Genomic DNA, 27,916 nt, shown 5'->3' on the forward strand with positions numbered 1-27,916 from the left:
AAGGTTGATAACTCAAAATTTAGTTAACCTTTGGTGATTAATATGTAGGATTTCTTAGACAGTTTTAGAATGTTTTCTTTAAAATGTTTTTGTTCATTAATAATCCATTATGATAATAATAATAAAGAAGTAATAATCTCAATTAGTAAAAATAATTTGTATATAAACTGTAAATGGCGACCTGGGGAAAAGATTTATCAATTTCACTAATATATTTTTGTTTAGATTTTATTATAAAGAGGTAATTTTTCTTGGGCATGTATAAACTTTACTAACAAACTTCTGTTTAGACTTTATTATAAAGATGTAACTTTTCTTGGGTCGGAGGGGAGGAAATGTGATATAAATGACAAAAAATTTTTTTTCTGTTTTCTTTTCTTTAGATAACTATAATAACAATAAGAAAATGTTAATGGATAATGTTTAATGATTTTTTTAGGTCTTGGCATTGGTAAAAGCAATTAGATATAAGCCTTAGATAGTGAGTTGGGGAAAAAAGGAAATATGCTATAAAAGGGTAATTATTGGAGGTTTATAGGAATAGCTAATGAATGCCAGTAGGTGGTTGTGTCTTCAATTGCAAATGATTCTAGATAAAAGCATATTTAAATAATTATAGCTAAATGAGAATGATGGTACATTGATGGTAAAATACATAAAGATCTTCGATTTTAAAATGTAAATTAAAAATATGAAGGATGTATAGTAACGCACAAAATTTATTTGTAACCAATTGACATGCTTTCTACAAGATGTAATGAAGAATGTTTTTTGTGTTTTTTTAATTAAAACAATAAAAAAAATTCTAAAAAAAAATTCTTCCACATTTATGCTAAAGGTAACAAGGGGAAATCACATAAACTCAAAGAATGCAGAAGAGTTACATGTGTTTAACTTGAGATAAAGGGCTAGGACAAGGGCTTCACAAATGAAAAAGAAGAAATAGCCTTCACTAATCTATCTATTAGGATCAAACAGTAAGTAAATGATTGACAGAATTACAAAGTATTAGAAAAGACCAGACCCTTTCCTGGTGCAATTGCCTGACCCTTAGAAACTGCTATAGGGCAACATTAATCGAAATGATGTCCCGGTGTTTGGAGGCCGTACGGGTCTGGATGGATGGCAACCGACTAAAACTCAACCCTTCCAAGACGGAGTGGCTGTGGCTTCCGGCCCCCCGGTTCAACCAGGTGCTTCCATCTCTGGCCATTGGGGGCGTGCAACTAGCCCCCATGGAACAGGTGCGCAATTTGGGCGTCCTCCTAGATGCCCGGCTGTCCATGGATGACCATGTAACAGCCGTGGCAAGGGGGGCGTTCCATCAGGTCCGCCTGATGCGCCAATTGCGCCCCTTATTGGACCGGGATGCCCTACGCACAGTCACCCATGCGCTAGTGACGTCTCGCCTGGACTACTGCAATGCTCTCTACATGGGGCTTCCCTTGAGATGCACTCGGAGACTACAGTTGGTCCAGAACGCGGCCGCGCAGGTGATTATGGGGAGGACTAGATACTCCCCTGTAACACCTCTCCTGCGCGAGCTGCACTGGCTTCCTGTGGTCTACCGAGTGCGTTTCAAGGTTTTGATTATGATCTTTAAAGCGCTTCATGGCTCAGGACCTAGTTACATGCAGGATCGCATCCTGCCCCACACATCCCTACGACCAATTCACTCACACAGAGAGGGACTTCTCCGGGTGCCGTCCACCAAACAGTGTCGGGGGGCGACACCCAGGAGCAGAGCCTTCTCTGTGATGGGCCCAGCCCTGTGGAATGACCTCCCCCATGACATCAGGATTATTTCCGATCTCCGCTCCTTCCGTGTACAGTTGAAGACCCACCTTTTTCAACTATCTGGCCTGGCTCAACCGTAATTTTTTCGTTTTCCCCGACTGTCTTTTAAATTTTAAATTTTTATTGTATATTGGGTTTTATTATTGGGGTATGTAAATGGTTTTAATTGTCTAAATGTTGTAATTTATTACCTCCTCCGTACATGTATGTCTTTGTATATATGTATGTTTATGTGTTTGTACACATGTGTTATGTTTTATATGTTTCTAGTGTACGCCGCCCCGAGTCCTGCCTGGAAAGGGAGCGGCTAATAAATTCAATATTATTATTATTATTATTAAAGACTAATCCACAACAAATGCAGATTTAAAAATTTTGACAACGTTTATGGCACAATAAAGCAGCACATTCAAGCCTTTTTACTTCAAGAGACTCAAGTACTCATTCCCTTGTATTACAGCTGTGCTCCCCTTTTTAAACACATTGTACTCAATGTATATTGAGAGTGCAAATGAAAAAGCTAGATAGAAATCAATTTGTTTCACAAGTGGCTCCCTTACTCCACATATTAAGTTCTGTGATGCAAAAGGCAGTATGCAGAAGTTTTTAATTATGCTCCTTTGTGGTAATATAGAAGCATTTGCCCTATACATTTTCACTCTTAGACCAGATAATTATTATTCATGCCTGGTTTAGTCCTGACATGAAAAAATAAGACAGTACTATGAGTGATGGACATGTATATCCCTCTTAAACAAAACATTGATTTTGATGCCACTTATAGATTTATAGTAATCCTATTAAAAGCAATGGAGGAAAATAATCATAAACTCAGCTAATCTACTTTAAATAAGGTCATTCAATGCAGTGTGTTGCCTTCTTTTTAGGTGGCAAAATGATACTAAAGAAATCCTGGGAATATTGACATACAATTATATATTTAAAAAAAAAGGAAAGTGAAGTATAAATGTGGTTAGATGAGATAATGCTAAAAATACTTTGCTGAAAGGAAAAAAAAAGTAACCAGTGAAGTAAACATAGATACAGCAGGTTATAAATTGTGTAGCTATTTATTAATTGATTGATTGTTTTCTTTTTGGATAAAAAATCAAGAGTCTATTGATCTCCAACTTGGACTAACAACGTGTTCACTGTTTATTTCAAGCCTGCATTGCATTACAAAGAGAAACACAAGGCTTATTCCACTTCTGGCTTGCATCCCAAGTGTCCTCGGTATGACAGATTGTATCTCAAGTTTACAGTGTGGAAAATTAATGCACAGTCTCCAGCCTATGCTCTCTCACCTACTTTTACTATCCTCAAAATAATAACAGCAGCAATGGTTATTGACAACAAGCATAGTCTCAATTCAGATGTCCTGCTTTCAACTGTAAGGAAGGAACCTAGATGTTTAGCAGAGGAAGAATACAATAAAGCTGTCAACTTCAAACCGAACCTGGCAGAAGCTATTTTGTTGCTTTTCAGTTGCCACACAGTATTGTGGAGGGGAAGCAGGAATGCACTGCCAGACACAACACCGCTTTATCTCGTGGTACCCAAGGTCTTCTCCACAGGTGTCGTATGACAATGAAGAGGAGTGCCTAGGAAGCCCGCCAATGAACTTAATTGGACAATGTGACCTGTGACATTTGGGGAGGGGATCACTTACTATTTTAATTATACTGAAACTGTGGGAAATAATCAGAGTTGGTTTTACATTTAATTGTGCTAATATGATGTGCCCAATAAAGAAGTTCTTTGAGAGAGATCTGCATTTTGGAGTTCTGATTTGCTTGGGCTCGTTAGTAGGAACCTTGACAAAATCATTTCTATTAGATTTAAGCATATTTGGTCTACTAATACATGAGCTGAAGAGAAATGGAGATATCCACCATTGAACATGTTCACTGTTCTGATAATTAACTACATTCTTATGCTGCTCAAGAGAATTAGCACACTGCCAATTGCAGGAAAAACAAATAAAGCCTTAGCATTGGGGCAGAATATCAACATCTGTAAACAATAAGAATCATTTAGAAGTTATGTGATAATCACACAAAGTATTCCATTGGAAGCAACAAATAAATCCTTTCGTAATGAAATATTGAACTTGAGCAACAATAAGAGTTTTCAAACGATCCAAGATATACACCCTTTAAATCTACATACATACAAATGCATAGAAATGAAGGGTCTATAATTAACTCACAAACAAAAAGCAGAATGCTAGACATTACAAAAATAATTCTATCTTAATTTTATACCCGAAAGTACCCAAAGCAGAATTGAAATATTTTAAATTTGAATTATATGAATTGTACTACAAAAAGGTATAATACAGACTAACTGGTTGTCTTTTAAACAACGTATTTACGTAGCTATCTTCATGGAAAGGAACCATTAAGAAGAAATACTTCCTATCAAGGGTATTGGATTGACAGTATTCAGCTCAGCTATTGCTGTTGTACACACTGCATCCACAGCAGGCAGCATAAAAGGTACCTTCTCTAAGCCTTGAGGTACCACCTGGGGCTATTTCTGATCCTTCAAAGGTCAAAGTTAATAGTGAGAACAGAGCTCTTCTGCCTCTTTGAAATGACACCAGATAGCTGAACAACCATGTCTGATCTGCACACTGCACATAGAAACCAGTGTTCATCCAATCAATTCAATAATCACATATCTGTATCGAGGAAATCACTCATTATACAGCATGGACAAGTGCCCAGGTATAAAATTACATCCAATTCAAAAGCTTGTCTACTCCAGAATGGCAAATAAAATGACAGTGAAATAAGAATTCCACCTTTTTCCTCCTGCCCCTTAACTCAGCCATATAAAGCTAATAATCAAAATGTATGGGTAATTAATTAACAATTACCCATGTGATTAATTCCCTCCATCTTTACAGCATGTATCATAGTACTACCATCTAAAAGACCTACCTGCAGGGACAAGTGAAGAATTTTAGAGTGGCTAAAAAAATAGTATCTTCCTTTAGACCAAAGACATTTTCTGGAATACTGAAAAATACTTAATGTCTGACTCAGTACAAAAGTAATTGTCCCAGGGATTCATTTCATTGCCTACACTGACAGAGCCAAATGTTCATAATATCTTCACCTACCGTGCATTCAACTGACCATCCAATGAGTCCAAAATTGTACTTTTCTCTATTTTTTAGGTAAAGGATCTCAACAGGCATGGACTTTGCTTGGGAATTTATCATTAAGCATGGTATTTTTTTAATTATTATTTATTACATTTCTATGGCCATCTAGCTCACAAAAATTACTCTGGATGACATACAACAATTTATGAAAACAATGAATTTATAAAAAAAAACAATCATTATTAAAATTACAAGACAGTATTTACTTAAATATAAAAACCAAATGGCCCAGGAGGGAGTGAACATCAGCCACAGTGAGGGAGCCATCTAAACATTTCACTGGTCCTTTGGGATTCCCATAGCCAGGTCTTAATGGACTTCCTGAACACTAACAGGGATGGCGCTAACCTCATTTCTCCTGAATTAGAGCTTTAGCACAGGAGTCCCCAACCTCCAGTCCGAGGACCATCATCAGTCCTCAGCATGCCAGAAACGGGGCGGTGCAAACAAGCAACTTCCTATCAATGGGATGCAGGCAGCATGTAAAATCACGCTCCCTCCAGTCCATGGAAACACCTCTCTTCATGGAACCAGTCCCTGGTGCCCAAAGGTTGGGGGGTGGGGGGGACACTGCTTTAGCACGCTACTTGTGTAAAGGAAAGCTGTAATCATCCTCAAAAGGGGGCATTCCATTATTAGACAATACTCAGTATCATGGGGAGGGGAGAAAATCAAGTCTGCTCTCACAATGCGGTTCACATATTTCAAAACCAAAAAATAATGCAAAGAAAAGTGCTCAGTGCCAACTTCTTCATGTTTTCTACTGCAGAGCACAGTCAAAACAGAAGATATGATAGGCAAGCATGATTAGTAAATGCTTTGTGCCCTTAAAGAGCAGCAATTACAGGCATGTGAAGAGAAGGAAAAGAAGCCCCTGAGATGCTCTTCGTCACATCCCTCCCGAGAGGCAGCAGGCCATTAAAATTCCATGATGTAGAATCAAAAACAGCCTGGGAACAGCCAGGAGGCAATACAGCAAATTAATATACCAGCCATCTCCAGGGAAAGAGACGAAAAAAATGCAGAAAACTCTCTTCACGTTGGAAAATAAAATTATACTACTAATGATAACAGCCACCAAACACACAGACACAGAGTACTTCTAATGATGGGTGTGGAATTCCCAGTGCTGCTTCTAATGCTTTGAGAGAAGTCTCAACACATCACAGACAGAAATCTAGAAAAGAAATCTTGCTATAGTACAATTTATACAGTCTTTTAACTGCATCTTCCAAGGAAACCTCAACAAAGCCATCTCCTTGACACTAAAGAGCTCCTCCTTGCACACTTGTGGCCTCATATGCAACACTCTAGCTGGCGGCTCTGTTTAAATGAAGCAGTGGGTTACCAGGTAATCACTACGCTGCCAAAATAAACTGAATCATAAACCATCTGAGAGGCAAAGAAAATATGGGCTATGATACAAGGATCCCTCCCTCCAGGATCTGCTTGACAGCAGTACTTTCAATATTATAATATATCTGCAAAGGCAGACAGCAAAAAAAAAATGGCAGCCTATAAAAATAAGAGAAACAGATTGGTAAAATAGAATGGGATAGAGAACTGCAACCAAAACTAACTGTGATTTCTGATAATTATTTATTCATGTTTCTTTCATTTAGTGGAAGTGGAAAATCATTTACTTATTTAACTGAGAAAGACTATGCTAAATATAGTGTTATGGGGGGGGGCTGAATATTTTGTACTTTTAATTCTTACAAGAAAGATTAATAGAAATAGAATATAGTACATGAAGTGATAAGTAAGATGCAACAAATTTGGAGACTGAAATTTGGTTAATAGAGTCCATTAAGAGTTACCAGAGATAACATCATCTTTATTTTTATCTTAATCAAGTAAACTACCGCATTTTTTGGAGTATAAGATGCACCCTTTTCCCTCAAAAAAGAGGCTGAAAATCTGGGTGTGTCTTATACACTGATTACAGCATTTTTTGCCTCCCAAAATCCCGCCCCTTTCACCAAAATGGCCGTGCAGGGCATGGATAGCCTCTAGGAAACTTTTAGAGAGCTCCTGGGGACTGGGGAGGGCAGAAATAAGCAAAAAACGCCCTGTTATTTACTCAATTTTAACACCCCCCCCAACCCCAGGAGCATTCTATAAGCTTCCTAAAGGCTATCCATGCCCTTTTTTGCTCGTTTTTGCCCCCCCCCCCCGCCCTCGCTCCCCGGAGCACTTTGGAAGCCTCCTAAAAGCTATCCATGCCTTTTGGGGGGGGGGGGGGAAACGGGCCATTTTTGTTTGCAGAGGTTTGCAGAGTGCAAAAACTTTTTTTTTAATTTGCCTCTTCAAAATCTTGGTGTGTCTTATACTCCGAAAAATACGGTAACTTTATATTCTTTCCTTTTCTAGCATCTTGATCTTTAGTCCCTTCAACTAATGTCCTAGAACTTGATTTCTTTTCATTAATAGGAAAATTGTCCAGGTCACTCTCTGGATTTCTTACTTGTCTATCCCTTTTAATCATTAAGACATCAGCAGGTTTCTTTTGTATATTCTGTGTAGTATCTTTTTCAATGTCATTCTTGTAGTCTGCTCTTTTTAAATCCACTTTCAAATCAATCGTAAGCTTGTCAGATAAAAGTTGTTTCTCTTACATAACAAATGTTAAGCATAATCTATCTATATCTTAAAATTACGTTCTGGGTCCAATGTTCAAAAATATCCTACAATATGTCCAATGTTAAAATGTTTTTCTTCATTGTGTATTTGTAAATCAAATTTAAGTGATATTCTCATTTACCAGTAATTGTAAACTTTAGTTGCTCCTAGTTTCCTCTAGTGTCCAATTTTAAGTCTAATCTCATGGTTTTTTAAATTCAAAACAAAGGCATTTTCCCACGGGAAAGATTCTTATAATCAATTCCTAATTTTTTTTTTCAAATTTATCTGCAGCCTCATTCCATTTGTAATTGTCTAAAATCAAAGTTTTAACAATACTTTTGCTGTTTATTTAAAAATAAAAACCTAAGCCCATATATTTGAAACTTATTTTCCTATGGACTGAAGAAAACTCACCTAGTACTGAAAGGCTTGTCAATCCAAAGGTTCCTAATAAGTGAAAAGCAGTTAAACAAGTAATTTCTAAAAGTGACCAGAAAAGGAGGTATATGAAACTAGTGTCTTTTTATTGGTGCCAAAAGTGTTTTGAACAAGATGGCTATTTCCTCATCTCGCAGATCTCTAAACTGGCCAGGCACTGCTGTCTTGCAGTCTCCTCATGAGCAGCAACTGTCTGGAGTACTTCTGGGTGATCTCAAGTCCTCTCCTTGTCTGAAAAGGAATTATGAAGAGCCGGTCTACTTGCTGGCTTTTCATTCCATATGGTCATCACCTCCATTTTTCATGGAACCATTTTTTCCCTGCCATTTCTTCCCCAAAAGTCATACTGCAGGTCTTATAAAGTAAAACTAATTCTTGAATCTTATTGCTTCTTCCCTATCCCTTGGTTTTTGTAACATCTTGTCAACTGAACATTCTTTAAAACTGTACGCATTTTGATCAAATAATTATTATAAATATTTGGTTGGTCCTAACAAAGGTACACCCATTGGTGTTTTCTCCCCAGAGCAGGGGTATCAAACATGTGGCCTGCGGGCTGGATTGGCCTGTGATAGTTGTCCCGCGGGACCATCCCAGAGACAGCGAGGGACCAGCCAGTGCCGTCCCAGACCCAGCCCACCCCTGCCCATCCAGTCAGCCATGATTACTAGACCCACCCCAGCTCCAAAAGAGGAAACTAAATCCTGATATGGCCCACGATGGGATCGAGATTGACACCCCTGCCATACAATAATGGCTATGAATATTATAGTGTTTCATTATAGTGAGTACTTTTAATGATTTCTTATATTAAGCTCTTTTACTTTTATAAAATTCTTGTTAATCCTGTATTTACTTTCATGATTATTATTCATCTTGGACATCCACCCAAGATTCTCTTTAGAAATGGCAGAAATGAAATTTTGGACAAATATATTGTATGTTTTCAGACTTATATATTCCAAAACTGACCAAAAAAAGTATCATTCTATCTGATGTGAAAACAAAGCATGTGATTACCTCGCTGAGCAGCGTGCTGGTGAGCATCTTCGGTGTGAAGCATCAGAAAGAACATCCAAGGAATACAGTGGAGATAATGGACTGAACTATAAATTTAAAACACAGGCAGTTAATAACATGCCGAGTTATATTATCTGAAAAAAAGATGCTTTGAATTCAATCCTACACAATGTATGACAATTTTTGGTATCATCCAGTATAGGGAACTCTGAGCCCACATCTACCAACTGTATGTCTAACACACCAGCCCAAATTGAGAACCAGTTGAGGACCAAATGTTTTTCTCCTCTTTTAAGATACATCAGGATTTGGGATTTATTTTCACAACCCAGATCTCCAAGATATCTCCAAAATATTGGAAAATATTATTTACCGTATTTTTCGGAGTATAAGATGCACCAGAGTATAAGACGCACCCAGGTTTTGAAGAGGCAATTTTTTTAAAAAAAGGAGGTAGGTAGATAGAGGGATAGAGAGGGAGAGAAAGAGAGAGAGAAATACAGTAGGTATGTAGGGAGAGAGAGAGAGAGAGTAGTGAGGTAGGTAGGTAGGTAGATAAAGGGATAGAGAGAGAGAGAGAGAGAGAGAGAGAGAAATAGAGAGAGAGAGAGAAATACGGTAGGTAGGTAGGGAGAGGGAGAGAGGGTGTAGGTAGGTAGGGAGAGGGATAGGGAGAGAGAAATAGAAAGAGAGAGAGAGAAAGAGAGAAATACAGTAGATAGGGAGGGAGGGAGGGAGTAGTTAGGTACGTAAGTAGATAGATGGGGAGTGAGAGAGAAATACAGTAGATAGGTAGGGAGAGAGAGAGAGTAGGTAGGTAGGTAGATGTTTCCAGGTGCATTTATCCATGTGCTGGAGAAGGAAATCGCTGACAATCTGCAGCACCTAAGACTTTGTTTCTGCTGGCACAGCACTTGATCAATGTAATTTTCATCAATAAGTTAAAGAGCTTTCCAAAAGGAAAAAAAAGTTTTTGCACTCTGCAAAGCTCCCAAAAATGGCCCGTTTTTCACAAAAATGGGCATGTTTTTTTTTAAAAAGCCTTAACAGCCTTGGGGGGGGGGGCTTGCAGGGTGCTTGGGGGGGGAGAAGTAAGCAAAAAATGCCCCGTTTTTCACGAAAACAGGCCTGGTTTTTTTTTTCAAAAAAATTGCATGCATAGCCTTATGGAGGCTTATAGAGTGCTGCTGAGGGCTGGGGGGGGCAAAAAAAATTCTGCCCTCCCGAGCCCCCAGGAGCTCTCTGAAAGCCTCCCTAAGGGTATGCATGGCCATTTTTGTGAAGGGGCGGGGCTTAGGGAGCCAAAAAATGTTGTATTCGATGTATAAGATGCACCCAGATTTTCAGCCTCTTTTTTGAGGAAAAAAGGTGTGTCTTATACTCTGAAAATACGGTATTTGGCTATAAAGCCTATTCTCATTTGTACATGGTGTCTTATGTATCTGTTAACAACCCCTGACAGCTTGGAAACTGTCATAAATGCCTCTTTAATATTACAAACAGAACATTGGCATAGTGACATAACAGAACAGCAGAAGCTGTTATTAAGAATGACATAAGGAACCGAATGTATTAGCTTTACCAGCAGAATAAATTATTTATCAGAAACAATTGAGAAGGCATACTCTATTTATTATTCATTTATTGTATATGAGCTATTGGAATACCAAAACTTATTCACAGATAGGTTTTCTTCTTGAATACAAGGCAGTGACCGAAGTTCTTTTAAAAGCTGTGAGCTGTTCAAGCATTAAGCAAAGTGGCACAGCCCTCCTTAGAGAAGAGTCAATAGAGTAGCATATTCTTGTATGTTAAAAACTTTTCTCTGTGTGTATATTAGAAGCAGGTTACCTTAGATATTTCTATCTGTTAAGTCAAATTTGCATATTCATTTGGAGATTTCAAGATGGGAAATCATTCAAATATGCAATTCCCAACTGCCTTGCTTAATTTTTAGATCAACTCAATCTTCAGAAATGCTTTCTGACAAAAGACAGTGATGAAAAACAATCTGCAATAGAACAAGATCACATTACGAACTCCATCTTCATTAGTCCTGCAAATTTTAATGTTAACGCCTTTTTCTATCTCCTTCCTAATTAACTCTGTCAACATTTAACTTCTTTCAGGAAAAAAAAATCCTTGTTTTAACTTTGAAGACAACGTTCTTCAATTATTGCAAGATCTAGCAAGGAAGCATAAATTGTAACAAAAGCAACTACAAAACTAAATGCTCAAGACTACTATAATTAAATAATCCCATTAAATTAGATTATTTGATCACAGATTCTAACATCCAAACATACGGTAAAGAGGACAATTCCCACAGATTCATAAAGGGACCCTCCTTTCTTTTGCATCTGTCTTTCTTTCTCTATCTAGAAAGTACAAATTCATCCAAAAAAGGTCTGCTAGCAGTATCTGACTTTCAACAGTCCTGGGTATGTAAAACAAAAGTGAGTTCGGAAAAAGAGTAGTTGGTGAAATTTTAATATTATTTAGAGTGAAACAAAACAGAGGTTCGTACTGAACAGGGACAAGCACTTTTGATTCAAAACTGAAAATGAGAGCTGCTTTTCCATTAAAAGATGAAATGAGACTTCATTTTACTAGCATAAGTGGTAGATGAACTAATCTACACACTCAGAAATTAAACACTTACACAGGCATAATTTCATCGATATTTCAACATCAGTGGGCATCAATGTTAAACACTGTATGTTTATAAAGCAATATTGTAACTAAAATTCCCGTTTTTCTGCTTCGCAATTGTATGTAAGTAGGGATTAGCATGATTGAAAATGTAGCTATAAAATATGGTAAGAGAGTGAAAAATTAGGAGGCTGCATAGAGACTGAAAAGTCATCAATACAGAAGAATTGACAGAAACATGCAAATAACATCTGCAGCTACAAAGAAAAATGTAGAAAGCTAACATTCTGGGGTTCTATTTAGTACAAGGAGCCGTAGTGGTATGCTGGACCCAAAAATGGGGCTGCCTTACCTCTTGGACCCAGGCTGCAATGTGGAAGAAATTGGAAGCCAGCACTTTGTTCTTTCTAGAGAGATAGAAATCAAATGAGAGAATATACAAAGTAGAGCCAGCTTACCTGGTTGCGATCTCTCATTCCCATTGATGGCAACCAGAAACTAAAGAGAGATGGAGTTGAACGGAGCAGGAGAATAAAGTTGTGAAGAAATGAAGAAACAAAAAAAAATTGATGCATAAAGAAGAAGAGAAAAAGATTAAACATCCATGTTAGGCAGATTTGCTAAAGTTAGTTACAAGACAATAGGAATTAATCTAAATATTAATGGAAGGCAGAAAATTCAATCCAATAGAGCACATCCACAGGAAGCCACATTATCTTTAACACTCATCCAAGATGAGGGCATTAGGGTATTACAAATACTCTAATTTCCTTTCAGAAAGGGAAATTTCAGTATATCACCCATCAAAAATATATGATTAGGATGATCTAAAGCCAGGAAAATATAATTTCAAAAATGCTGAATTTTTTACTGCTAGAGTATCTTTTTTATTACAACTAAGTGGCTATACTATTTAGCATCGATATCCCTTTTGTTTGTTTGTGTTGGGATTTTGTATTTTTTATATATGCACATTTAAAAAGACTAAAGTATATGATTCAACTAATGGGGAGTAGTCCAATAGCCATAATTAAAAGGAGGGGGGGAGGAATAGCGTGTCAATAAAGAAGGGCAAATACGTTATCACTTCTTCAAGCGGCAGCTCCCGATTGTTTGTTTAAATTCCGAGATTGCCTGATTTCACAACAACTCTGGATAGCTTACCAATGAAAAGAAAACAGCCTATATCTAAGAAAAAGAATCCAACTGATTCGAAGGCAGAATCAAAAACTAAAGGGACTCAACCACATCTTAATCCAAGTCTTGGGAAGATAATCAGGTCTTTAAAAACCTGCAGAAAAGCTAAAGGATTAGGATAGTGTGGATACAAGGGGGAACTTCTTTGTGGGGTAACGGGAGCTATCGCCAAGAAGGCATGTCTCCTAGGTCCTGCAACATGACACTGCTTAACCAATAGGACCCAGAGTGTAACCTCACTAGCTGATCTCACTGAAGAGGCAAGATACAAGTGATCCCTCAAGGAGCCAGGCCATATGACATGAAGAGGCAATAGCCAGCATCTTGAATTGCCAACTGACAGCCAGTGCAGCTCAAAAGCAACAGGGACACGTGTGTAGACCGCAACACACATTACTACATATCACTGCACTGCAATCTGGGTCACTTTAGCTTCTGAGAGGTTTTGAAGGACAGTCCCATGTACCAGACATTACAGTGGCCCAATCAAGAGTAAAAAAGATATGAGTGGCTGCCTGAAGGGCTTTCTGGAAGAACCTATGTAAAGGCCTTCTTGGCCACAGTTGCCACCTTCTTTTTGACAAACAAATTGGAGTGGGTGGGGTAGTCAAACAAACACAGCCATTGTTTGCTGAAATATGTTGAAACAATTTCCTTCAGCAATCCTATAAAGTGAAAAACAAATCTAATTCTTTATTATGAGAAGCACCCATAGGATCTGATGCTTTCACATATCCAGGCACTGCTATGATATACATATAAAGGGTTTGGAGCTTGCAGTGTGCTACTGCTTTCATTATTTTCCCCCCTTCCCCAACACTCCCTATGGATGCCTCCATGGACAGACTTTCATATTTGGTCTATGACATAAATTATAATAAACTTAAACTAATGAATATTTGCTTCCTGCCCAACCCCCAAGTCCTAGGTCTTTATCTACTGTGCCCAGATGCTTACTCTTTTTGGCAGGAATCACCAATGATGTGGCTAATCCTCTCAGAACCCATTGCATTCATGATGGTCTCCTGAAACACAAAGTAAGAGGGGGAAAGACTAAGGCTAAAACTACACTGACTCATTGACTGAAACCTAAGTCAGCCTCAACTAACTACAAGTAGAGTGGGGGTAGAAGTGCTGTTTTGATCCAAAAAGAGCATGCAAGACTCCTTGGGCAGCAGAAGAAGAACAGGCGAGAGGAAGGAAAAGTGTGCATAAAATGGTATAGGCTTTTGTGGGGTAAGAAACCATTTTCAGCTTTTTTAGTATCAGAGCACAGTTTTAAAATGACTGCCACAAAAATGGCATTAAAGATATAAAACAATTGCCATAAATATGGCATTTTAAAAAACGAATTCAATTAAGACAATAACATTGTTTTCCTCCAATCCAATCCCACAAAAAAAACCTACATACATAGCAAAAATAAGGTTCTATGACTTCTTTCTGGGAAGAAAACAAAGGCCATAAGGCTTGCTTCAGCACCACCCACCTGAAGGGAGGAATAGCAAAACTGTCGCATATTAAAATGAGGCAACAGCAGTAGCAAGAATGAAGGTCCAAGGGTAGAAGAGCTACAAAAGCTGTACCTTCCTCTGTCAAGCCCCGCAAAGCTGGCAAACTCAAGAAACAAGAATCACTTGGTCTCTGGAAAGATCAATGTTGCTAACCGGGTGATATAATAGAATCATGAAAGCCTACCAGATAAATTATCTTGCGCAATTTATACCTAGCATAAGTAAAGCACAGCTGCTTTGTGTCTTTCTTAAGCTTCTCCACTCTCCTGAGTTGAGGTGTCTCTTTTTGCAACTCCATCCTTCACTTCTCAGGGTCTGTTGGACATTCCATCCCATTCTCTTCCAAACAGATGTGCTAAGTTGGCCAGCAAATTTGAGGCTGCAGTCATAACGGATAGTTTTAAGATACTATTTATTTCCTGAGCCAAAGGGAGTAATCATCTACTTCCTTGAATTTCCACGAACCAAGGCATGGTAAATTAGAGAAGGAAAAGGAAGAGGGACACTCAAGAGGTACTTCAGAAGAAAACTGCTAGCACCCATATTACTGAGTATATTACATAATATTTTTCAACCAAAATCTGATACAAAATTGGATGTAACAAGAAGCGAGGTTCAAGATGCAAACCGCATTCATCCATGTGTCCTCTTCCATATAACATGGCCTTCAATCCTAACACTAAATATGATTGTGGTTGGCTCAATTTTATCTTCTCTTGGTTGCTTTTTACTTGATTTCTGCTTTGAGAATGGAACCAGACTCGAATGCAACATGATCCCTTCCTACTCTATGATTCTATATAGTTTGAATTTCAGACAATCTTACTTTCCAAATCACAGTCTTCCTTTACAAACCAATTCTACATTCATACTTACATAGTATGAAATCCACCTCTGAGAAATTAAAGAATATAGTGAAACAATCTTATAAGTTAACTGTCAGGCTCAATGGAATCATTTTATCTAAAGCATACAGAGAGAGATGGTTTGATGTAGTGATTAAGAAACCAGGTCATCATGAGTTCTAGCCCTGCTTTAGCATGAAGCCAGATAGTGACTTTGAGCTAATTATTATTTCTTGGGAAGAAGGTGGCAATGGCAAACTAAAAAAAATTGCCAAGAAAATTGTAGATAAGCTACAACCACAAAAACTACTAAAAACATCACAACACAATCACTGCTTTGCAGTGGCGTAGCGTGGGTTGTCAGCACCCAGGGCAAGTAATTTGCGCCCCCTAACCCGAGGGTGGCCCGACTGCAGCTGCCCCTGGGTCGGCATCAGTCAAGTGAGGCTCTCCATGCTGGCCTCCTGCCTTCCTCCCGAGGAGGAGCTCGACAGGGCAGCGGGAAAAGGCTCGACTGAAGGGAAGCAGGTGCCGCGGGGGTGGGAGGCGCACCGGGGGCTTCGGGAAGGCGCCGGCTCCCCGGGGCGCTCCAGGCAGAGCAGGAGGACGCGGTGGCGTTGCAGCGGCGGGCAGACGGAGGGCAGCGCCGCTCTCCTTCGGCTCCCGCGGGGGCGGCGCGGCGGGTCTTGCCGGCTCCGCTGGGCGGTGCGCAGGAGGGCCCTGGGCGGGCTGGGGAGCTTAGTTCGCGGGCCAAGCCGGGCGCGGAAAGAGGCGGCCACAGTCTGACAAAGGACGGCGCGGGGCGAGTCAGGGCGCCCCCCCAGATGTTGCGCCCGGTGCGGCCGGGCCCCCCTGCACCCCCCACGCTACGCCACTGCTGCTTTGTTTAAGTTGGATCAAGGAGCAACACCTTAGTGATATCAAAAAATTAAGGAGATCGAATCCTGGTTAGTATTTAGATGAGAGATCCCAGCAAATCCCAGGACTGAAGGTTAACTAGGAACATGGGAAAAAGCAGAAGGCAGGAAAAACCCACTTCTATATTCCACCAAGAAAATTATGTAAACATACCTACTGTAGATAGCCATCAAGATTCCAGCTCAGCTCAATGGTGTCTTAATTAATATTATTCTGCTTATAGATAATAGTCCCAAGATAATAATAATGCCTCAGCTTGAATCTGATTGACTTTGAGTGGTCTGAGAATAGGCAATCTCAAGACCACACAAAAAGCTCAACCGCAACCTGGTTGAAAAATACAATCTTTGAACTTTCTCCTGGAAGTTTGTACCATTGAATTCAATGGAACTTACTTGAAAAATAGTATTACAATGCTGTATAATTATCTAGATTGCAAGGATAATATTCCCTACAAGGACCTGGTTTCCAACTTTGCTAAAAAAAAAATATGAAACAGCAAGGATTTTAGAATGTCTGAATTGTAATTTATTTCTACTGAGATTGGCATAAAAACTACGCTTATTCTATGTACTTCATATAAAATGAGCCATTTTCTGTCATGTTTGTCAGGCTCCTTGTCCTGTGTTCCAAGCTAAGATTAAATCTCAATAACAATTCATCTGTGGTATATTTAACTATAGCTGAAATAATCTGACAGACTGACAGATATACATTTTTTTCTTATTCTACCTCTGTTGTTAAATAATGCAGTCACTAAGTGAGAAATCATGATCAGGAATTTTCTCTTCTCAATCCACTTCCCTTTGAAATGTTCACTCCTGTGCTGTTTCACACCTTCTGCCTTTGTTTGCCTCCTAATTCTCATTCCCATGATTAGCAAGATGAGAATTATTTTTTGTATTTACATTCACTGGAGAGGGAGGACGGAGTCCTTGAGCTAGACCACATTCAGCAACTATTCACATTTATGATGATAACAGAAGATCAGAGTTGAAAGTGGCCTTAGAGGTCTTCTAGTCCATCCATGATGCTGAATGAATGGTGATTACAACCAGCCCTCATAGTGCTGGCAGTCCCACACCCCTGCCATCTCTATTTATGGCCCTCCCTGCCAGCTTCCTCAGAAAGGGAAGGTCGCGCGTCATTGGAATAAGTTTCTACTACCCATGAACTTTCCCCCAGCCCCTCTGAGATTGAGCTGCACAACCAATTGCATATCATGACGCCTTCTTCCCAATGTGCACCATACCTCCACACATTCTCCCTAACACACCCTCTCACACACACTTTCTGCACTGTACCTCTTGTGCACTCCCTCACGCCCTCCCTGACCCATGACTCTCGCATATCGTCATCCCATCCCTGACCCACACCATACCATCAGGCACACTCTGTGACCCTGCCCCATACAAGTGCACATTGTACTGTCTTGTAATTTCTTCCTCTCAAAGCTCTCCGTTTTACTGTGGGGAGGGGGGAGATAAATAAGCAATTTCTATAAGCAATCTTTCCTGTGTATGACCCATTTTTTTCTTTTCTCCCTCTCACAAAAAAAGATGCATTTATTTTTATTTTGCTTGTGTTATTTTTATAAATAACTCAAAGCAGTGAACATACGTAAGACCCCTTCCTTTTCCTCTTTTCCCCACAATAACATCCCTATAAGGTGAGTAGGGCTGAGAGAGAGTGGCTGGCTCAAAGTCACCCAGCTTGCTTTCATGCCTAAGGTAGGACTCGCAGCCTCCTAGTTTCCAGCCTGATGCAGATTGGAGAGACACACAATGAGGAATACACCAAGTTGTTTGTTAGCAGGTTCACAACTCCCAGCCCTGAGAACGCCACAGCATTTCTTTCAATGTGTATTCTCCATTGTATGCCTGCTTACTTTCTTGTAAAAGCAACAGAAAAACAAAGGATGTGTAACTGATTGTAATCAAATCGCTGAGTAATGTTGCAAAGGTCATAAATGCAAATATTGGTTGCATACAGTTATTTTTTTCAGCACACAATTTATCCCAATCCTAATTCTTTTTTTTCTTTTTTTTTTTTTTGTAATAAAATTTTATTGGTTTTTCAAAATTTATAGGGAAAAGGGTAAATGGACAGGTATACAAATTTTGGCAGTTGCAAAATGTGAGAGGCACCCCTCCCTCCATACCCATAGTATACATTTATATATAATGCATTAGTATATAATTGATTACAATCAGCATATTAGTTCTATTATTAAATTCAATCAAATTAAACAATTCAATATAAAATCCTAATATAATTCCATTTTCACTTTCGGTCAATTTATAATAATATGATTTTCTTATTTATTTCTGTGATCTGAGTCTTCTTGCTATTGCCCCATCTCCCTCCACTGGCAGAGCTCTGGCCCCTCCCGTGTCCTGCGTGTCCGTTGTAGTGTCTGGTGGTTTCTCTAGGAGTGTTTTATTTTTTTCCATAAAGGCCTGCGCCTCTATGGGTGAATTAATTCTGATTCTTGTCTCCTCCCAGAATATCAGCATACCTTCAGGCATCAACCATCTAAACCACACCCCTTTCTGGTATAATTTATTCGCTAATTGCGAATAATTTTTTCTTTTTTCTCTAATCTTCTTAGGGATCTGCTTCAGAATGGTTATCTCCATATCATGATATGTCAATGCTTGCCCCCTTTGTACACCCAGAATCTCATCTCTTGTGCTTTTTCTAAGGAATTTAATGTGAACCTCCCTGGGTACATTGTGTGTTCTAGCGTAAGCTGAGTTCACTCTATAAACCAGGTCTATATCCCACCCCATCTGTTGTTTTTCTTTGTGTATGTAGTCAGCCAGAATGTTTGTCATGATGTCCCTTATATTTTCCCCATCTTCTTCTATAACATTTTGAAATCTAAGATAATAGGACATTCTCTCAAATTCTAATTTCATCTGTTGGATGTCAAGATCTTTGTTCCCTTTCTGCACAGCTTCCACCCCCCCCTCACCTCCTCCACCCCCCCCTTCCACAAGATCCAGTCTCTGTGAGTTCTTATAAATTTGGGCTTGATTTTCTTTAATTTCATCTTTCATTTCCCTTAGCTGTTTCTTGATTTCCTCCTGGCCCTGTAGAATTTGTTGAAGCATTTGTTGAAAGTCCATCTCTGTAGTCTTATGTTGCATCAATTCTGTTATCTTTGACTGTGTGGCTGGACTGGATGTTGCGGATGTTGGAGCAGAAGTGGCAAAGCCAGGTTTTCCAGGAGGGGGTCTTTTAGATGCCATCCTTTATAACGTTAGAAGTTCAGTCCAAATATGAAGTAAGCAGTTAGAAAAGAAGGGTAGCCAGGTGAATCCGGGAGCAGAAGAACCAGGCAGAAGAGAGTCTCTCCAATAAGTCTGGCAATAGATAGAAAATTTCCCCTAGAAGGTTGAAAAAATACCAATCCACAAGAGATTCCTCTGGGAGACACGGAGACAAAGACCGGAAGCCTGAGTTTTAAAGGTGGAGTCAGGTTTCAGAGTTCATAAAGACAACGGAAGTGTGCCATCTTGCCCTGCCAGTTTTGGGCACAGAGGCGTAACGAAGTTTTAAAAAGTTCCAAAAGTCCTCAAATCATTGTAATATGTAGGATTAAATTGAAAAGAAAATCATCTCAGCCTAAGTGAGGCTTCATTCGTTGGCTCTCCCCCCTCCTCCTTCCCCGGGGGCTGAGAGCAAAATTGTTTCTCGCCGCTTGTCCAAGGGGGGGGGAAAAACCCCCCTCCCTCCAGCCGCACCTCTAAAATGCTCCGAAAGTTATTTTAAAGTTTTAAAAGCTGAGTAAATCTTCATGCAAAGTAAGGGATGAAGAGAGAAGCAACCTCACCGCACCGCAGCTGCTTCCTTCAATTGTAGCATTCTCCAGTCGGCTTATAGCGAGGCGCGAGGCGTAGGAACGCGAAGCGCCCTCCGAGCTTGCTCCCCGGTGCCTTGGGCGCGCGAGAGAGCTCCCGCCGGCTACCGCCGCTGCAGGAGTCCTCCGCGATGCCGCCCCTCCGGCAGGACCCCTCTGCGGGGTGTCCTGTGCCCCCCAAGGAGTGGGGAAGCCCACCGGGGAGCCGGATCGGGCAAAGAGCTGTCCGTCGCCGCCGCCGCCGGAACCGGAACTCCCAATCCTAATTCTGAATGATCATTGAATGAGGGAGACAATAAGAAAGGACTATCTATATTTTCTATTCCAGTCAAGGAATCAAGATGGGAACATTTACGACCATTATTGGGCTATGGATTATATGAAAGTTAGGGGGAGAAGATTACCATCAACTATATACCAATAATTTCTATTCATCGTATTATTAAAGTACACAAAAATTGAACACATTGTTTTAAATGGTAAAGTCTTCCTTCTAATTTTAGACCTCGTGTTAGAGACAAATTGAACCTTATTTAGTCATTTTCCAATGACAATTACCCCGCTGTGTGTATCAGCCTTAGAGAAAGCATCCATTAGAATATGTTATCAAATAAAAAACTGAAATGGATTCTAATGACGTATTTAGCATCATATTATTCCCCCAAGGGAAAGATGAAAATTGAAGAGCTTTGTTTGCATTTTTTAAAAAGAAGATGCACATACAGGGCTATTCAGATCCTAACCTTGTTAATTACAATTAAGTACTTTGAATTACCGTATTTTTCAGAGTATAAGACGCACCTTAGTTTTTGGGGAGGAAAATAATAAGAAGAAAAAAATCTGCCTCTGCCTACCAGCATCCATGGTATTCAGCTGACGCATGGTAACAAGGTCAGCCAATGAATAGGCATAGCAACTAAGTCAGCCAATGAGGGCTAGTTGGATTCTGAAATTTTCTGTATGAGCAAGAAGGAGACAGGAAGGAGCCTGGCTTAGCTGAGAACTGAAAGTGAAACTGCTTGTGTTTTGCTTGTATTTACTGCTACTTGGAAAACCTGCTTTTGGTAATGTATTATATATTATTATTATTTTGAATCCTGCTGAATCAGTTACTGTGCTTTCTGATTGTGATTGCTGCTGCAAACTCTGACCAGCCAGGTCAGCTTCAGCACTTATTGCAGCCTGATTCAGCACAGCTGATTGGCAGGTGGATTGGACTGCGGGAATACTCCCAATCAGCTGTTCCAGGTTGCAGGGATTGCCACAAACCATTGCTGCCTCCATGCCTTGCGTTTTTGGTATCTGATGGGGGTGAGTGGGACTACATTTGGTGTATAAGACGCATCCAAATTTTCACCCTCTTTTTGAGGGGGGAAAGGTGCGTCTTATACTCCGGAAAATATGGTAACTGCAGGATTCTCATATGAAAGCTCATTAGCTTATTCTTAGCTGTATATATTATATATCTTAACAGTATTGTATCAAAGACTAGGTCCAAGACTAAGAAACAAAAATACTTAAACAAATATCTCCTTTAATTGGAACATGATTCCTAGACAATTATCAGCCATTTCTGCTACAAGGCTATTCTATTTTCAGCAATTTCTTACAACCAACAGTTCCATAAAAGTTTTTCCTTCAATTGGCCTGAAAGATATGTAATACCATACTTGCAGCAATAGTTCTTAAAACTGGGGTTAATTATTCCCAAAGTGGTAGTTTGTGCATATCCTGGAAATAACGGAGCAATTTGTAACTGCTTCTTTGAGTCTTAACTTTGGGACTGCCACTGCCAAGACCCTTATGTAAAACAATAGTTTGCTTTTTGTGGTGGCAATGATGTATTCAAGACCAGGAAAAAGGGAAATTGGGTCAAACCATTTCAGAACCATTGTGCAAGAAAATAAAGTAACATTTATATTCATATACTGTAGCGTGTATTGTTGTATATATTCATATGGGTTCTATATAAATAAACTGCCTGAAAACTAGGATTTCATGATCAATAAAAATGTGAGTTGGTGTCCAGAAACACAAAACACCATCAAATGAAAGGCTTGTGTGAAGGCAACAGCAGGGATGAAAGATGAGCTATTTGTTACAGTAGAGAAATTATTAACTTAAACTGCCGTAATGTTTAAATTTACAGTTTATTACTGTGTAAATTACAAGCGATACTTTGGGTAATTAGCAGCTTGCTGGCAGGGAGCTTTGAATGAAACTCATTATTTATTATTACAATTTAGAAGCGAAGAGAGGAGGGGAAGCAGTGACCTCCACTGCAAATGACATAGATCCCTTTAAGGTGATGAAGATGAATTAAACAAGTAAATATTATTTTTCTCATTAGAGGAAGCTTTAAAAATTCTAGGACCCTAGGCCTTTTTACCAGTGGTCTAATAGTCCTTGCCCAAGACATAATATTCACTATAATTGAAAACATATCTCAACTCTTTAACTTGATACGGTAAGTAGAGAAAGGGCTTGAAGAATTTGTTGAAGATGGAAGAAACACATTAAAATAAAACAGCAGCCATTCACACCTTAAGCCAGTGTTTCTCAAATAGTGGGGCGCGCCCCCCAGGGGGGGCGCGAGGCTCCATAAAGGGGGGCACGAAGGCTCCCTTTCCACACTTTGCCTCCTTCAAGCTCCGTGCTCGCTGGAGGAAAAGGGCGTGGGGGGGGGGGTATTTCCGAGTTCCAAAAGCAGAAAACCTTTCAAATGTCTCTCCCACCACCTCTTTTTCACGCGCGCGCTCACACTTTGCCTTCTTCAAGCTCCGTGCTCACTGGAGGAAAAGGGGAGTGGGGGCGTATTTCCGAGTTCCGAAAGCAGAAAACCTTTCAAATGTCTCTCCCACCACCTCTTTTTCGCGCGCGCGCACACACACAGGAAAAGCAGACAAGCAGGAGAGAGAAGAAAGAAGGCAGGAAGGCAGAAGGAAGGGAAGGATGGAACTGGAAGGGAGGCAGGAAGGAAGGGAAGGAGGGGAAGAGGGAGTAAGGATAGACAAGCAAGAGGGAAAGAGGAAAGAAAGCAGGAGGGCAGAAGGGAGGTGGAAGGAAGGAAAGAAAAGCAGACACGCTGGAGGGAAAGAGGAAAGAAGGCAAGCAGGCAGGAAGGAGGCAGAAGGAAGGAGGGAAGGATGGAACTGGAAGGGAGGCAGGGAAGGAAGGGTAGGAGGAAGGGAGGGTGGAAGGAAGGATAGACAAGTAAGAGGGAAAGAGGAAAGAAAGCATCTGAATGTACTAAACACGAGTCTTCAAGTTTGGACACCCCTGGATTATATCATATCATTGCAGTTGTAATTGGATTTGGAACAATAATTGTTATAGACAAATGATACTATTTACAGTCGCGCAGGGGGCGCGAAATGTTTTCTTCTTCCTAGGGGGGGCATGACAGAAAATAATTGAGAAGCACTGCCTTAAGCTAATTAACTGATGAGTCAAATGTTTTTAACACATAAGATTTTTCTTTCTAGGCTCAAATGAAATTCCTAAAATAGCAATAGCACTTAGACTTATATACCACTTCATGGTGCTTTACAGCCCACTCTAAGCGGTTTACAGAGTCAGCATGTTGCCCTCAACAATCTGGATTTTCATTTTACCGACCTCAAAAGGATGGAAGGCTGAGTCAATCTTGAGCTGATGAAACTCGAACTGCTGAACTGCTGGCAGCTAAGGGTCAGCAGAATTAGCCTCCAATATTGCAGTCTAACCATTGTGCCACCACGTCTCTTAAATATAACTGCACATAGAGTCTAACTATCTTTACACATGCTTGCAAATTAAGCTCCCCAAAAAACTTTCTGCTTAAAATATGGGAGATTGGGATTGCAGAATTCCAGCTTCACACACAAAAGGATTCCAAGGATGGTAAGAAATGCTTGGAAATATATATTTCATAAAGAATGAAATGACTTGCAAATGACAGGCACAACTCTTGGCATTTAAATCTACTGTAATACAAGAACCACACTAATATGTCAATCAATATTTATTTCCTCCATCCCAACTCAAAACAGCTTTCCTCATCTCAGGTACCTCTCCTTGGTACCAACATTCTTTCTCCTATTTGCAGATTTTTACTGCACACATATTTAGTCAGCCTCCTTTTCATAACAATGTATTATTTTCCCATTTTTAAAAAATTATCAAGACATTTATACATAACTACAGTTTGTATATGAATACACAGCTGAAACTGTTAGAATGAACCACAGGGCACATTTCACCAATTGGTATATTTCTTGACATTATGTGCTAAACAAATTATCATTCCCTATAAAGCAATACCTTGCTAACCAGCCTTCTGCGGCCCTTCCTAAGACAGCGGGTAGCAACACTGGGAAGACGGTTCAAGCGAGGGTAGAATCCTGAAAAGAAAGAAGAGTATAATGAAGAAACGTGAAAGAAATGCAAACAGAATCAGATGGAATAAGGAACAAGAATCTAGATCAGCTTCTGATTTCCAGGTCCTGTTCTATGGAGTTTAACACATATTACAAACTAGGGTAAGAATGCACCGTATATTGCAGTGTCTTCTTTTCACAATAGTGTTTTATAGAGGGCAGGGGTGTCAAACTGGTGGCCTGCAGGCTGGATGCGTCACATGTATGCCAAGCCCACCACAGTTCCACGAAAGGGGAAAACGTCACAATACGTCACGTGACAGCAACGTGATGCTGTGAGTTTGACACCTGTGGTATAGGGTCTATTTCATTGTTAAACAAATTCTTTATGTAATTTGGACCCAATTCCTTATGGTCAAAGAACTGAAATTAATTAAGGTACACAAAACAGAATCAGAACATATTGCTATTGCATCAATTCATATTTATGCAAATTCATATTGGTTTCTATGATCTATGATCCCTAGTTTCTACATTACACTATAATCCAAGCTCCAATTTCATTCTCACCTATACTCTGAAAGTTGCACATGCCTATCACGTATCTGATTTGAGCTACAGTATAGCCACAACCTGCAAGTATTCACATAAAGAATTTCACCTCTTGTAACAGGCCGAGAGGGCAGAAGGAATGTTGGCTCTGAGATTTTTTCAAGGCTCGAATCCATTCGTTCCATATCAGATGGGCGGTCAGGTCCCCACTTGGGCAAAAAGTTGGGGACTGTGAAACCTGAGACACATTCACCCTCATAGAACCAATCACTCTGTTCATCATCACCTAGGAAGGAAATAAAAAGCTATTCAAATATATTCTTACGGTGAATCTCCTTATACACTAAAAAATCAGAACCACTGAACAGGCAAAAGTTATGAACCTGTGAGTAGAGGACAATTTAAAGATAGTCACAACCTTTTTAAATAAAATCTTACAGGTTTGGACAGGCAAAGTAGGAGCACTGTCAAAACTCACTCAGGGATCTACCAGCTGCAGTATGCGCAGGCAATCTGGGAGCACCTTTGACTTCTTTTAATGTAAAGAGGCAAAGCTGGAGGGCTGTCAAAACGTAGCCTGGCCTTTGCTCTTTTGCCTACAGTTGCATTCCACAAATTTTGACACCTTTTGTGATATATCAATTAAAATAGTTAAAAACAGTACATTTATTTCTTAGCCAGACTTGACATCAATGAAATCATTTATTCATAGAAGATTCACCCAAATTCATTAATCGTTTTAGGGGACTGGTTTATCACAAAGTTTAGAACCACTCTTCTAAGATAAATCTATCCCTAAATTCATACATGACAACCAAGTCTTAAATTATAATAATAGGTCCTGCATCTTGATGTCTCTATAGTTATCTATAGACATCTCCATCTCCCACTCAAATGAAGCCATAAGTATCTTTACATAACTCCTTGCCATTCTTAGAAGAAACAACTTATTTAATAATATGTCAGTGCCTTTTTAGGCCATTTTAAATCTTTTTACATTATTACAGGAACAGTAAAGCTACAAGCTCCCCTCCCTCCCCCCCCAATATTACTGAAGTACAACTCACAGCAACCCTCTTCTTTTTAGTTGGGTCTGTTGAGCCTTACAGTTCAGCAAAACATGAATGGCTACAACATGTTTATCTTTGCTTTAATAAATCGCATGGGATGTAAAACGGAGACAGCCTTGCTACAAGTGATCACTGAAATCCACATTATTTTTTAAGGCATAATGCTATAGCATCACAACACAGATCAAAAATACAGTTTTATACCATCAGGCAGATGTGCAACTGCTAGAGCTGTAAAATAATTGCAACAAGCAAAAATCCCCACAAAACTCCAAAGCCTGCAGAGTAATTAGGCCCGAAGTTAAGGAATCCTCTCAGCGGCGATCTGCAGTGAGAGCAGGCTGCGTGGCAAAGGCAAAAGCCCGGGAGAAAATTGCGCCAATTTTTGAAATCCAAAATGGCGGCCGCGCGTGTTTTTCGCGCCTGGAGCGACCCCGGGGGAGAAATTGGAAGCCTAATGCCTCCCTGGGGTCCCTAACTGCCTACCTGACCCCAGTCTGGTCGTTGGGAGATTCCAAACGACCCCCCCGAGGAGCGGCTGCGATCGTGGAAAACAAAGGCAAGCCACGCTGCAGGCACCCTGCCTCGCGCGTCTCAGTCTTTTATTTAAAGAGACAGGAGGAAGAAAATAACAAACGCTAAGGAATTGTCTAACTATACTCAAAAAAACAAAAAAAGAGCTACACTATGCTATCTAGAGGGTCCAGTTTGCTGCACAAGGACTGGAGCACCCCAAAAAGCGTCCTGTAGGGCGACTGAGTTTTTTAAAACTGAGCCTCTGAGGAGAGCAAGGGGCGGAGCTACAAGAAATTCGAACTCAGTCCTTGGGCAGCAAGCTGAAGTTAACCCGTGCTTGGACACTCCAAGCAGCGCCTAGGAGAATGTCTTGTTAGAGCTCAAGGAAGAACCAGAATTCAGCCTCAAAATAATACTTTAAATTTTCCTTCTTTTCTTCTCCTATACAGATTGATCACAATTACCTGTGCCTGATATCAATTTTATTTTAATGTAAGCCAATTAGTGTACATTTAAAGTGACAATAAAGTTATTTTCAGTCTGTCTGATTTATCATTCAAAGCCCCAAATTATAGAAGAAATAGGGACATGAAACTATTCTTACCTTGGCGACCTTCATCATTGGTGAAAAGGCCAGTGTCACTGCTGCTGCAAACACTGCTGGTTTCACTGGAAAGGGAAAACAAAGAATTAAGTATATATGCATTACATATAGACTTTTTTCTAAGACTAAATCTCTCACTGCACAGAACTTTCTCACAAACCTCCAGCACAACAAATAATAGTGGCATTGCTTTATTCATCTCAACACTTTGATTAATCCTGATATGGGTACCTCAGAAAACTGGATGGGTGAATATAAAATATATGGAATGAAAAATAAGTTAGGAAAATATGGAATAATCTAAAAAAGGGACTAAAGAAAAAAATACATGAATTAATATCATTGATTTTTAGACATAGTCCTTGACTTATGACCAGAACTGGGCAACGAATTTCTATCACTAAGGAATACGGCTGTAAAGTGCAATGTCATGTGGCTGGGTTGCTTAGCAACTGCAATCCCAGCAGCCCCAGTTGGAGTCATAACTCAGGACATTCAGGTAAGGAGAAAGGGGAGGGAATCCCAGCTGCCACACAGCAACAATTTCTGGGAGGCCAGAGACCACAAAGGCAGTGCAATGGCCATACCGTCAGGGACTGATCATAAGTCCCTTTGTTCGGCACCGGTATAGCTTTAAATAGTCATTGAATAGATATTCATAAGTTGAGGACTACCTATATACATCACACATGGTTGGAAAACAGAAATACACTGGTCCAGACTTTTCCCCTCTCCCGGCATAGCAATACAATCTTCTGGAAAATAAAACATTA

At 39.8% G+C, this 27,916-nt stretch overlaps 1 protein-coding gene across 10 annotated transcripts in view; it reads right to left on the reverse strand.

Moving 5' to 3' along the window:
• Positions 1-27,916, reverse strand: part of GPATCH2L (G-patch domain containing 2 like) — a 54,647-nt gene that overhangs the window by 14,241 nt on the left and 12,490 nt on the right. For 3 of the 10 annotated variants that reach the window (XM_081947971.1, XM_081947969.1, XM_081947967.1), the window contains exons 3-8: positions 27,144-27,208; positions 25,063-25,239; positions 24,346-24,425; positions 13,859-13,926; positions 12,057-12,111; positions 9,053-9,138 (exon numbers count right to left, since the gene is read on the reverse strand). In XM_081947971.1, the coding sequence (XP_081804097.1) occupies positions 9,053-9,138; positions 12,057-12,111; positions 13,859-13,926; positions 24,346-24,425; positions 25,063-25,239; positions 27,144-27,208 (531 nt within the window). Of the gene's footprint in view, positions 1-8,022; positions 8,264-9,052; positions 9,139-10,141; positions 11,064-12,056; positions 12,112-12,162; positions 12,203-13,858; positions 13,927-24,345; positions 24,426-25,062; positions 25,240-27,143; positions 27,209-27,916 lie in introns of those variants that run through there. The other 7 variants (XM_081947972.1, XM_081947970.1, XM_081947974.1 and 4 more) reach the window with 7 other exon arrangements.

This window comes from Natrix helvetica (assembly GCF_964273705.1).
Source record: "Natrix helvetica genome assembly, chromosome: 1".
Classification (NCBI taxonomy): Eukaryota; Metazoa; Chordata; class Lepidosauria; order Squamata; family Natricidae; genus Natrix; species Natrix helvetica.